A 14101-nucleotide genomic window follows, 5' to 3' on the forward strand; every position below is an offset into this window, starting at 1 on the left:
GTTAAACACCAGGGAGGACTTCTCAGATTGCAGGAGCAGAGAGCTGGTTTATAACCTGGAATGTGCTCTCCTCTCTTTGAAGGGTCTGGAGGCATCCTACAAAATAACTCCGGTTGTGTCAGGGGCACTCCAAGGGAAAAAGGAGCCCACGAAGAGTCTGGGGGAGGGGGAGGATCAGCTCGACTGTTCCACCCAAGAACAAACTATTTCACCATGGCAATAAAAGCACTGAGCAGCACCTTTTCCCTGCCAGATCTCCTCCTGCTGTACAGGAGTTTGGTAGCGTAAAACAAACAATATTCCCTGCCAATTCCTCATCCCAGGTGACCAGAGTCAGGAGGGATTGCCCAACCACCACCACCACCGTCAGCAGCTGGGATTTTGTCATCATTCTTGTAACACTTTGTTTCTTAACACTCCAAGTTCTCAAACACAGCAATTACTCTGAGAGCAGCTCCTTCCCTTACACCTCCCCAGCTCACAAAGTTCACAAAGCAAAGGGCAATCAACAAACTTAACCTTGAAAAATCTGAATCAGAAGGAAACACGTCTGTCAAAGTCCTGGGATATTAAAAAGGCCATGCAAGAAGCAGAAGGTTTTCTGTGGAATCACTCAGGGTTTGCTGGGACATCACCTGCACCTTCTTAACCAGCCTGAAGCAGGAAGGGAAGGAGGGCTGGATTTCTGTCCTGCAGCCCTTCCTGACCCCAGGGAAAAGGCACAAACACCACGAGTGGGGGATCCCAGCCCTACAAGATCCTTATTCCTCCTGAGCAGGAATAGGAAACCCAAAGCCTGAGCATTTCACAGCTTTCCCACATACCAGGAGACATTAATGCACCTCTTGGCAGGGAAAGGAACCCCTCCATATCCCAAATATCCATAAATCCAGCATGGTGCAGGTGTGCAGGGCTCTGGCTGACACTTACAGCCCTCCTGGCACCCTGCAGAACAGGAATCCTCCCTTCCCTGTGCTGGGAGAAAACAGAAGTTCACCCAAAACGACATCACCCTGACCTAGAAGTAATCACCAGCATCTTTATGTCCTGACAATCTGAATTCTATCACACTCCTAAGCGTTTTTCCTTCAGATACAGAATGGCAAGGAAAAACAAAGCCAAAGCAAATGCAGCAGATTTCAACGTGTGATGTTAAATGTTTCTTATGCTTACAGAGCCAGTTCCATGCACAAACTGCTTCACCTCCCCTGTGGCACAGCCTCTCCCCATTCTCACTTTATTCCACCATCTCTGTAATTCCTGGGACTCTTCCTTGGCATGAAAAAAAACAAGCAGCAAAAAACCCCCAGTAATCAAGCACTGCTTCTTTTTTACAGCTGGCTGGAAACAAAACGAGTGCATCTGTCTCCTGGAGTTGTTATTGTCTTTTCTCCCCGTTCCAGGAGCACATTACAGGATATTTAGGAGTGACTGATGTGTTTGGGGGCAGCTTTGGAGCCAGGGGAAGGCAGTGGGTGCTGTTCTTACATCAGGGGCAGGAGGTGATGCCTGAGCCCAGTGATCTGTGGAAGAATAAAGTTCATTCCATGCTCTGTGACAGCAAGGCACACTCTAAGTACACTAATTCTTTATTTATTCTTTATTTATTATTATTTATTCTCTGCCAACAGAGGGTTTTTTCCCTAGTGCACAATCCTTTGCCCCAGTTGGCTGCTCTGTGAGCCCCACACGAGCCAGGCACAATTCCCTGTGTGTTTTAAGGAACCAAACTCTGCTCTGCAGAACTCCTCTGCCTCCCCTGGAACACGGCTCACAACAAGCCCAAGCTGTTTGTATTTATTTACTCCTTGAACTCGAAAATTCAAAGCAAACTGCTGCTGTAGCTCTTGAAACTGTAATCTCTGTCTCACACACTGTAAATACACACGGTGAGCAGCACACAGAGGATTACCTGGAGAGTATTTCTCTCCTAAGTCATTTCAAAAGTCAGTCCCCAGGCAGGATTATACAGATTCATTTTTTCCAGGAGTTACCCAGATTTTAAAACATTAGCACTGTTCTGGGACAAGATGTCCCACAAACAGCACTGCTGCTTATATGCCTGGTTTATTTTTGCCTTTCTGAAAGCCATTTTCAAGTTTTAAAGCACATCTTCAGTCACTGACTGGATGGGGAACGAACACCAGGAAGGGTTTGATGCATGGCAGCCGTGGAAAAGAGTCTTGCCAGGCTGGGATGCTCAACCATGAAAATAAACTGCACAAATCCTTTACCAGACACCTATTTTATGTACCTGCAATTCACAGGACCTCAGGGTTGATGTCTGAGTATTTGATACAATCTGACAACTGCCAGGGAAGAAGAAAAGCTGCTGTTTTTTCTCACAGGGAAGGAAAATACAGAATAAATATACAGCTGTTGATGAACAAAAGCATTTTAACCAGAGTCACACATACCCTTCAGCACAGATGCAAAAGAGAATTCACAATAGGAAAATAAACAAACCGAAATTCCTTAGGATGGTGAATTATAAACAGAAAGTAAGGAAAATGTAGTGGAACAGAACTCTGAGGAGCAGCATTGTGTTCTCTCAGTTGTTGAGGAAGGCTCAGACAATATTGTATCAATTACCCAAATAATCTTGGCTTGTATCTTTGTCTACAGACTTTTCCCTACAAAGCAGAAATTGTCCTTTCTGGCTCCCTGACAAAACTCAATGCAATTGCCTAATGGCCCTCTTTTACTTGCAACAATATTTTACTCCTACCTACCTCTAAAGCTTCAGAGAAAAATAAACAATGAGATCCAATCTTGTAATGTAAAATAATAAAAAAAAAGCCACTGGAGTGCAGAGCTGATTTATTGCCCATGCTAAAGTCAATTCTAGAGTCCAGCTGGCACAGTGAACACACCTTCTGCTTTTATGCTCTCCATCTATGAGGGTTTCTTAGGAAGAAAGTCAAATAAGCAGTTCATTTTTTGAGCTGATGACGCTGTAAATTACCTTTGGAATACAAAAGTAAAACGATACAATTGAAAATTAATCCTCTTAAGAGAATGCTTAGGAGATTTAAAACAGAAACAAAAAAACAAAGCCCATTTTAGGTACTTTATTTCTTTGGTTTTGCTTGCTTCAGCTGGAATTGAGACAGGCAGCTTTGGGAAAGGGTATTTTGGTCTATGGAAGCTGGAGCCGGTCATTAATCAATCATTAATCAAGAAGCACACACGTGGCACAGGCCAGGTGAAAGGGCTGTTCAGAGCCAGGCAAGATGCACCCCCAGGACACGGGAATTGACAGGATACACCCAGGAAACTGAAGGAACACACGTGGATGAACCACGGAGCCGTGGCTCAAGCCTGCCAGGAGCTGTGCTCAACACCTGGAGTCCCTTCTAGAGAAGAAAGACACCGTGGGGTGTGTGAGTTAAACCTTTATGTCTCTTTAAAGACCTTTCCAAACCTCCTGGTTTATTATCCAATAAAGTTATGACATTTGCAATAGGTTTAACAGTTAAACTTTTGAAAACAAACCAGATCACAGCGAACACACACACTGAACATCCCTCTGCAAACAGCCTTCAGCTCAGAGCCACTTAAATTCAGGAATATCTCCATCTGAGCTCAGCTCCTATGAGCTCAGCATTTCATTACATTCCTTGGCTTTCCTCGCCCTGCTCCTGCTCTAAGTGCCTGGCTGGGAGCTGCCTCAGCACCCTACCTCACCTTGACTCAAACATTAATGCAGTGCTCTTCCTCCCTCAGCTGAGACAGCCACGCTCACAGAAACAGGAAAAAATAAAATAAAATAAAAAGCAGCGTGTTCCCTCCAGAAGAGTTTGTTATGCAAATGATTTGGTGGTTTCACTTACACAGGAAAAGCAACTGCTGCCTCTGCCCCTTCTTCTAACTGGACTGAAGCCCAGTAGGATATTTGCTGTGACTGAAGAAAAAAGTCTCAGCCTAGCATTTGGGAAATGTGAAGCCCACAAGCCCCTGTCTGAAGAAGAGCAAAGCCCTGTGCCTGCAATGGCCACGCTCTGGAAGCAGCAGCAGCAGCGAGCAGGATGAAATGAAAAGAAGCAGTGGCTGTTTATGTTGGCAGTCGCTTCAAACTCTAATGGAAAATTTCAGCTCTGACTGCATCCAGGCTAGAACAAGTTATTAAAGAAAAAGGTTCAGCTTTCAAACAGAAAAGGCTTCCACAGCTTGTCCCTCTCTGAACGCTCACGCAGCAAAGACAAGGCAGGAAATAATATGCCTTGACTGCACTGTATTAATATTCCATCATTAGGGGAATATGGCCTCAAATAAACCAGATTTCCTTGGGGAGAGCAGAGCAGGGATAAAGCCCACGCCACAGCCACAACGCAGCTCCTGCTACAAACAAGGCTCACCACTAAATGCAAATATTAAAAAGCCAATGTAGGGCTAAGTAATCACTTTATACCAACAGACCAAGAGATATTCATCTAATTATCCCCCTCCTTTGATCAAAGGCACTCTGCTATTTGAACAATCGTGTCGAGGGAGAAGTTCTACCTTTCAGATGCTCAGGAGAGCCTTGCACAAATATTCCTGGGGCTGCTGGCTGCCATCAGGAGTGGCACGGGGAGGGCTCCGTCTGTGCTCAGAGGGGACAGCCACCTTGCCAGCCTGCACATATGCTAACTGCACTGACCTTTCAGCTACTACACATTTGCACTAGATTTAAGAGCTACTCAGGAAGCCAATATTGTGTATTATGTAACACAAGATTAAGCATTAATGAGGCAAGAATAAAATTGTTTATCTAAACCCCAATCTAAAATTAAACAGAAGTTTATGCTGAAAGCTCACTCTGCACTCATTTTGCCTCCTAACATTAACAGAGAACAGCTTATTTAGTCTCTGAGGTAAGTCCCAGCAGCATTTAATTTGAAGAGAAAGATTTTACTATCAGAAGAGAGACCATTTTTCCTAAAGAAATGATGCATATTTAGTTCTTATGTGCATAAGTACAGCACACTGCAGGTATTTCAATGTCAGGAAACAGCCAATATTCAGAACTCCTGTTTACACTGTGCTGTAGAGCTAAATAAAGGAGCATCCACCCAGAGGCAAGATCTTTCGATTGCACTCTGTCATCCCTTGCTCAGCAGCCAAACCAAGAATCACACACACCACAGGTACCTATGTGCTCAATGGGGAAACTGAACCCCAAATTAGCACAGAGTCTGCACAAAGACCCAGTGTCCTCCTGCTGGGCTTGCTGCAGGGCCTGCCAGGAGAGAGGGGCACGGGGACCAGGACCTGGCCCTGGGCAGCACAGGCACCTTTGGAGAGCCCCAGAACATCCCCAGAGCTCTCACAAGGGCCCCAAGTGCTCAGGCCCGTCCCCAAGAGAGACAAGGTGGCTCCAAAATCTCAATTCAGCTGCAGCCAAGGCCATGATGGCAGTCTGGCAGGATAACAGAGATCACTCCTGAACCTAGGAACGGCTGCCAAGGGACACTCACACACATCCCCACGTCTGGGGGCACGGGGCTGGAGCTCCACTGCTCAGACAGCACCGCTGCCCCAAGCAGGCTGCAGGAACCCCAGGCACTGGGGAACAATTCTGTTCCTGCTGGGACTCTGGCCTTGCACAGTTCCAACAAACTGAGGCTCCCAGAAGCGTTTCTGGGAGAGCAGCACAAGGACAGGCTGGGGAGCAGCAGCCAGCTCTGGATCCCAGCAAGGTGACACCAGGACTTGGCACCTCCTCTCCTGCTCTGATGGAGTCACTGCCCTGCTCCAGCTCCTGTCTGATCCCTGTTCCTATTTCCCTCCTGCACGAAGCCAACACAGAGTTAAGCTGTTTCCATGAACACAAAAAGGCAATCCCCAACCTCGGAGGCATTTAAGTACCTTTATCTCAGGCCTATCACAATGCTGGTGCTTCTAAAACTCTCAAATTCAAGTAGCTCAGTGTAATCATCTAAAGAATTCAGAGCAGAATGTTAAATACTCGGAAAATCCTGTATTATCACGAAGTTTTAGCAAATTATCCCAAAATGGGTGGATAGGAGGCAAATAAAACCACATTTAAAGCCAAACCAGATAGTTAAGAAAACTGTTGCCAGCTGTGCACCTTTCATTCTCACAACATGGGAATTTAAATGGAAGTAATTATTGAAAAGTGTTCATGTCACTGAAAAGCCTCCAAAATTTACTTCTTCCCATAAAGAGGAATCAGAATTGCTGCTAAGCAGGAACCAAAGGAGAGCAGGGCAGTTCATCAGCTGTGTCAGCTGCCACTAAGGGAAAACCACCCAGGGGAAGATAAAAGGAAGAGAGCCACATGGAAATAAAGGAAAAGGTGCATTTCAGACAGGTCAGTGGAAACCCAAGGAAGTTTCAGAAGTTTCATTCAGAAACCTCACGGCTCATCTGCACACAGGCTTTTCCTCCAGAGAATGAGCAGGTTAACACTGATCCAACATTAAAGCAGCACCTGCCTTGATCCATTGCAGTTCTTTACTCCCACATCCACTGGGAACCCCTCCTGGACATAAACATGGAAATCAACTGGAAATGCGAAATAAACCAGCAGAGTGAAGACCCAAACAAACACACCTTTGATATGGAATAAACATTCTCTTTCATAAAGCTTTTTTCTTGAGGATCACTCATTTAGAAGAAATAATTTAAAAATCATTGAAAATCTATGCTAACTTCCTTAAAACACACATGAGAAATACAAGGTTTTCTCAAAAGATATTGCACACTAACTATGGAGGGGAAAAAAAGCCAAGGCACAACTCAAATAGGACATTCCTTAACACACTTGTGCAAGCTCAGAACAGGATGGCCTAATTCTCATCTCTCACCACGGCCACTTTACACCTTCCCAAAGTAGAAAAGAAATACAATGTCATGTTCACCTCTATATCCTGACTTTCTGCACAGCAGCCTCAGCTTGATTTAACATAAAATAGGCCTGGTCTCTACAAGAATTCTGTATTTCTGTTGCATTCCTTTTCTTCCACTGTTTTCATGTTCCAGCCATAGGGTTTAGGGTGACATTAGGGAGAATTTTCCCCCAGTGAAGGGTCTAGGAAAGGACGTATTTTACAAAAATCACGATAATAAGGAGATTTAACTTTTAGTGGGGATTGTAGAGGCAAAAACCCCCTGGGTCCCTTCCCCACAGTGACCAGAAAGGAAAACTCTTAATAAGTAAGATGCCCAAGAGCCAATAGGGCAAGTCACTCCAAGAGTGCCCCTGACACATATTTAAATAGCTGGAAGTTGCTTTAGTAACCATAGAACAACTTTTCAGAGTTTCACTGATGTTAATATGTTTATGGAGAATAAAGCCTTTTTCTGGTGTTTCTGGAATTGCTACAGGGTTACTGCACACTGCAACAGAAAAATGGCAGGCAAAGTATCTGAAATTATTCTGGTGATGAAAAAATACAGACAAATTAATCCCACAGCCTCGTCATTTACATTACTCATTACTCCACTTTAAGGAACAGAAGCAGAACTGGACTTCTGTTTACTGCAGCCTTTATCCTGCAATGTCTTCCAATAGCAAAAGCTGTAAATTTTGGCTGAAAAAGATTGGGAATTAAAGAAAGCAGAAGTGAGGCCTGTGGGCAAAAATAGGAAGTGCAGATTATAAACAACCCGTTGTAGGTCAAAGGTTATTTGTAGATCAGTTACCACAGGGGCTAAAAAAACCCTGAGCCCAAACCCACCAACGTGATACTTCCCACAGCACAGACTTAATATTTAGTCTTCTCTGTAGTAAAAAATTACACCTAATGAAACAAAAATACAACACTTGAAAAAAGAGACCTTGTGTGAGGTTTAACACCACTTGCAATACTTTTACAAAAATCCTAAGCCTGATATCCAAGCTCCAATGTAAGAAGTTAAGTAGAATAAACAGGGGCAGGCACCTGCCCCCAACTTTAAATTTTTCAGGTTTTTTTTTTCTTCCCCCTGCAAAATGTTTTTCTCTGTCACAAACCCCTCTCCCCACGTTTCATATTTAAAATATAAATTTCAATTTATAAAAACACAGTACACTTCAGAGCTGCTCTAATTCAAACTCAGAAGAGGACTTTTGCCCCTCACTTTACCATCAGCAGAATTCATTTCTAGAAGCAAACACTGATTTGTTCTAGATCCATTCCAGGAGACATTCTGGAGAGGAGAGGAAAGGCACGATTTGTGCTGGGTTTATCTGATACTGACAAGATCCGTACTACTCCAGCATTCCTTCCCAGCTGCCACCTTTCCAGCACTGGGCCTCAAAATCCAACAGAATCCTCGAGTCCACCAACACCTGAGCAGTAATTTGAGTTTCCTTCCTCGCCAGAATGAGTGAACTTGTAATTGTCTCATCCTCCCCTGCCTCTGTAACCCACACAGTGTTACTATTTACCACCCAAAGATTTGTGCTATCACAGCACTGTCTCACGAGAACCTCCTGGAGGAAACTGCAATCATCCTACAGAAACTGAGAGCTTTTAAAATATTATTAGAGCAATGCTCTTCCCCAGTGCACATCCAGACTCCACACCTACCAAAGTCTAAACACTCCGTGATGCTTTAAATCGGTATTTTCCACATCACTTATATACTAGAGAATGGCCCAACTCCATTTTCATGGAGCTACCTCCCTTCTAAATCCAGAACAAAAAGGAAATCACTTTCCCAAAGCCTCCCCGCAGTTAAAGGACACCTGCAGGACAGAAACCGAGGCTCTTTTAGGACAAATGGAAAAGTGGCCGGGTTCCCAAGGCATCCCGGTCTCCTCTGCAGGAGTCCCCCAGCGCTCCCTGCCCGTGTCCCCAGAGCTCCGCCGGGATTTTGGGTGGGATGACAGGGTTACATAACCCGGGGAAGTTCGGAGACCACGGATCCATCCCTGATCTCGAGTTCCAGGGAAGGGGAAGAGTTAAGCCCAGCCCGGCAGAGTGCGGGTCACAAGCGCAGCGCAAACCTCGGGCTGCCCGATCCCATCAGATGTTGTTTTGGTTTAGGTTTTCTTTAATTACCCGATGCCACTCGAGCCCGACCGGGTGACACAAAATGTATTATCCCGTCATAATGTCAGAATTTAAAATTAGATTTGGTCTCCATAAATACACTTCACCCAGGCTCAGTGGCTCCGTCCAGCCATGACGATTATTTTATGTAACATCTTTCATTCCCCAAGACCTAAAAACTGCACTAAAAATCAGCAGCTACCCTGGCTGGCTATGGATTTTTCTTCCGTTTATCCGAGGAGAATTCGGGGTAAAAAGGAGAGAGTTTCGCAAGATCAAACAGCGAAGCAACAAGAGAAAAGGCGAATTACATAAAGTCCAAATGTACTTACGGTCTCCTTATTGGGAAGCAACTCCTTTCGGATTCGGAAGAAGTTCTTGCCGTACTGCCTCAACCCCTTAATAAACCGCTTCTGTGATAAAAGATAACAAAAAACAGCGTGTCAGCAACAGGAAAAAAAAAACGTAAAAAATAAAAAAATAAAAATTCCTCCAAACGGCTGCTGCGATCGGCAGCGGAGCCGAGCGGCGCCGGGAGCCCGAGCGGCGCCGGGGAAGCGAACGCACCTACACGGCTGCGAACGGGGGAAAAGGCTCGCCGAAGACCCCGGAAAATCCCAACCGCATCCCCTTCCACGTCCAACTTCCAGCGCTCGGAGCTCCACCACAGTCGGCGGCACGGCCGGAGCCGCTCGGGGCCGGGCAGCGCAAGGCAATGCGCAGCGCGGGGCTCGGCCAGGTGCCGCAGGGGTTAAGGGCTCGCAGCCCCCGCGTTCCTCGCCGGGGCTCGCAGCGGGCCGGGAGCGGGGCCGGGGCCGGGAGCGGGGCCGAGCGGAGCCGAGCCCCGGAGCAGCCGCGCAGGGCCGGGCGGAGGCGGCGGCGCCCAGCGTGTGATGGCGGCGGGGCTGGGCGGGCGGCTCCGCGGGGCGCGCCGCAAAAGGCGGCCTGGATCGCCGGCCCCCCTCCGCCAAGGGCCCGGGCCCGGGCCCGGCCCCGCCGCCGCCGCCTCCGCCCGCCGGGCCCGGCCCCGACACCGCCCCCGGCAGCCCCGGCCCCGCCGCCCGGCCCCGGCCCCCGGCGCTGCCCCTCAGCAGCTCCCAGAGCCGAACAGCCCCGGCCGCCGGCACCGCTCCGTCCTCGCTGCTGCTCGTCCTCTCCCTCTTCAGTCCTGCTCGGCCTCTCCCTCCTCAATCCTGCTCGTTCTCTCCCTCAGTCCTGCTCGTCCTCTCCCTCAGTCCTGCTCGGCCTCTCCCTCCTCAGTCCTGCTCATTCTCTCCCCTCAATCCTGCTCGTTCTCTCCCCTCAATCCTGCTCGTTCTCTCCCCTCAGTCCTGCTCGTTCTCTCCCCTCAGTCCTGCTCATTCTCTCCCCTCAATCCTGCTCGTTCTCTCCCCTCAGTCCTGCTCGTTCTCTCCCCTCAGTCCTGCTCGTTCTCTCCCCTCAGTCCTGCTCGGCCTCGGCCTCTCCCGGTCCCTCGGTACAGCCGCGGCCGGGGGGCCCCAGCCCATCCCCACCGCGAACCAGCAGCAGGAGACTTAAGGCTGAACAAAGTGCCTCTCTCTGGAAGGGACATTCTGCAGAAGGGCTTCTTCCTTTCCTATGAACACCAAAATAAAAAGGTTTTTTCCTTTCCTATCAACACCGTACCCAGGTATAAACAACAAGCAAATAACAAATTTCTGCCTGCAAAACCGATAGGGGATGTGGGCCCTACGATTCCAGGGAAAGGAGGGAAAAGAGAATTCATAATTCCCTAAAAAGAAGCAAGCAAAAGAACAGAAGGCCTTTTCCTTTCCTATAAACACTGTGTACAGGTATGAACAGTGAGTAAATAACAAATTGTGTCTGCAAAAAAAAAGATAATGGATGCTAAGTACATGGGCCCTACTATTGCAGGGAAGGGAGGGAGATGAGATTTTTAATTCCCTAAAGAGAAACGAGCCTCAAGTTGGCTTAACGTGTTTTGGATCAACATTGTTTTGCACACATCTGCTGGAAGGAGGCAGGCAGTGATCATAGGTTTCCATGTTGTGAAGGGCGTGAGGACTCCCAGAAAGGTTCACTCAGTGCCCAAACCCTGCTCTCAGCAGCTCCCACCACAAGGCTGGATGCTCTCTGGAACCTCCTGCTCAGGATCCTGCAGGTTTGCTCCCACAGGGATCTATCCTCACCTAACCCTGACCCTCAAAACCAGCAAGACTGCAGAGTTCGCCAAGAACGTGCCCGGGGGCACGGAGACGAGAATTAACCACGGGTTGTAAAGGCTCTGAGATTACAGTCCCTTCCAGAGCGTGATTTACTCATACCCACCTACTCCTTCCAAACCAGCCAACACAGCACCCCGGATTTAAGTGTTTGAGGGGTGCCTGAGCTCCCCAGCACGGGAAATTTTACTGAGAGCATGGTACCAGCCCCCAGACACAGGCAGAAGTACCTGCAGAGCAGGATGCCCAGTGCCCACACAGTATAGCTGGTCCCCAGTGCACTCATATACTCATTTTTACCAGGTGAACCCTCCCAAGGAATTCTCATTACGCTGGGGTGGGTGGATCACTCCCCTGGCACCACAAACCTCTGGCTGGTGCTCTGGGCAAGAGAAGGTGGCAGCAGCAGTGACAGGCACACCCCAGCACCACTCCCAACACCCCAAAGAGCAGCTCAATTCCCCCCTGCAGGAATTCACAGAGGATGGAAACCAGCTAAATGGAGAAACGTCGAAAGGCAAAGGGAACTGCAGGATGCTCTCAGTCCCTGCTCTGCCTCCTGGGCTGGTTCAGAGGGACGGTGCCTCTGCAGCATCACTTCACAGCACACACAGCAAAAGGTGACAGAAAAAGCTGTAGGGAATAAGGAGAAACCAGAGATGGAACACTCCAGCCAACGATGGAACAGCTCAGGGACACAGGAGAGCTCAGTCTGGTCCATGGCATAAAATGAGAACACCCAAATCCTATTCCTTGTTTTGCCCAAGGCTTACTATGGTGCACTTGAATCTTTAGGGAACCATTTAATTTATTTTCTAAGATCCCTTTTAACCAAACTATGATCCATTTGGTTTGTGCTGTGATTCAATAACCTATGACACACTGTTTTCCTTTGGCCCCACGGGATGTCAGAAGTTCCTACTGGAAATGCAAGCCTAGCACCGAGCCCATCTGAATAACAGAATCAGAGGGACCTTGGAATGCTGTTCCAAATTTCCAAGTAGGAATGAAGTCAATCCTTCTGGCCACTGCTGCTGTCACTTTTATTGACATTGTACAGAGCTACCCCTGGGCCACTGAGGCACTGTGAGATACCCAGCTACAAAGGAGCTTTGTGCCTTTTAGAAAGGCAAGAGAGAGACACTTCTTAATATACAAATAACAAAGCACACAAAAAAAAATTTCAGAAACTCAGACAGAAATTCTAAAGCTTAACAATACTTTTTTTTAAAACCACTTTCAGATTTTCCTTCCTATTCTAGTCTTCCATTAATTCAGGCATCGTTCTCCCTGCAGCAAGAACAGCTACTCCTTTTCTCCAAGTCAAGCCCAACGGAGACCTCAAAATGGCTTTAAATATAAAAGAACAAAATAGTTGCCCACCAAATCAGAGGTGACCTGTTGCTCCCTGGTGTCTCACAAAGCAGACTGCCTGACACTGATTGAATTTGCTCTCCCCTGCACAAATGGCATGCACCAAATTGCACGTCCGTGTGTCAGTGCTGCAGGAGACGCTGCACTGCTCACAGGAGGCATCTGAGAGCGACAGCTGCCAAGCTAAAATAGCCTCAAACCCAGGGAACAACGGGGCTCAGACCCATGGATAAGTTTGGGTAGGAAGTGGAAATGGCTCTGAAACACAATGGTTTCATTTCTATAAGTACATAATTTGGATTTTTAGGACAAACATTTCAATTTTACCACTTCTGTTTAACTTTAAAAGATTGCTTATGACAGGATTCTGTCAGCATTATTGTTTGTGCTGCTAACTGAAGACAAACTGTGCCACAATTAAAGAAGTGCTGTGGATAATGAGTGCTGTGAAGCAGCTTTAGGAAATCCCAGGGCTTGTGGGGCGGTCGGTGCTGACAGACACGGTTCTGTTTTATGGGGTGGTTTCCGTGGCTATTGACCAGCCCCAGCACGAGGCCTCCTAATACCATTTGATAATTTGATGAAATGCATCAGATGCTGCAGCATCCTGCACATTCACAGGGAGCTATAAATAACCGGGTAGAGGGAGGAACAGGCACATTAACGTTTGCCTGTGTGTTACTTGCAGGTCCCATCTTTTATCCCGGGGAACAAATCTCCTGATGAGATACACGAAGGCATTCTGCTGTGCCTGACAGAGCTCAGCTGGCACGTTTGGCACGGGGCAGGCAGTGCCAGTGCTCCTGCCTCAGGGTTTCCACCATCCCCCATTCCAGCCTGGCAGAGGAGCTGCCTGCTGCAGGCCCTGCAGCCCGGGCTGCACTGGAGCTGAGCTCCCCCTGCGCTCCTCCACCTCAACAACCCCAAATAAAGCTGGTGCTGAAAGTGTGCACCCAGAACAGCCACTGCAGAAACAACAACCAACCTCTTTAATCCACTCCCAACTGGAGATTTCCAGCTGGAACCTTCAGAAAGGCAGCACAACTCTGATGAACCTGCAAATTCATCACTGCTACTAACGTGTCTCTTCTGATGTGGTGCTGCAATCGAGTTTAGATCTAATGTGTTTTCTCTAAGAAATTCCATGTGCTGTTTCATTCCCTCCCTGTGATTTCCACCTGGTTAATGAGTGAAGAGCATTGTGTAATGCAAAACATTTACAAACACACACAGGGCCTCTTCTGATCTTTCTCAGTCCGGTAAATAAGGATTTATTTCTCAATCTTGCTAATAAAAAATAAAATAAAATCATCTCTTTAGCCTGTGTTCAAGAACAGCAAGTTCATTTCTCAACCTTTTCCTTAATTCCAAGCAAACAAAATGTGAGATTTTGCTATTATGAAAGCAATAGGTTTAGTGCATATCTGGGAAGGCCCGAGGTTTTTCAGGCAGATGCCAATGGAAGTTGTCACCACTTTTCATATTTAATATGTATTTTAAACTTTTATAATAAATATGGTAGGAAAATTTATGGGGTTT

The 14101-nt window shown here is 47.2% G+C and overlaps 1 protein-coding gene across 15 annotated transcripts in view; it reads right to left on the reverse strand.

Moving 5' to 3' along the window:
• Positions 1-14101, reverse strand: part of RERE (arginine-glutamic acid dipeptide repeats) — a 177078-nt gene that overhangs the window by 31104 nt on the left and 131873 nt on the right. For 14 of the 15 annotated variants that reach the window (XM_086860202.1, XM_086860200.1, XM_086860198.1 and 11 more), the window contains one exon: positions 9317-9397. In XM_086860202.1, the coding sequence (XP_086716328.1) occupies positions 9317-9397 (81 nt within the window). Of the gene's footprint in view, positions 1-9316; positions 9398-9551; positions 9896-14101 lie in introns of those variants that run through there. The other variant, XM_086860208.1, reaches the window with a different exon arrangement.

The sequence above is a fragment of the Cyanistes caeruleus genome, chromosome 22 (genome assembly GCF_971803275.1).
Source record: "Cyanistes caeruleus chromosome 22, bCyaCae1.hap1.1, whole genome shotgun sequence".
NCBI classification, from domain to species: domain Eukaryota; kingdom Metazoa; phylum Chordata; class Aves; order Passeriformes; family Paridae; genus Cyanistes; species Cyanistes caeruleus.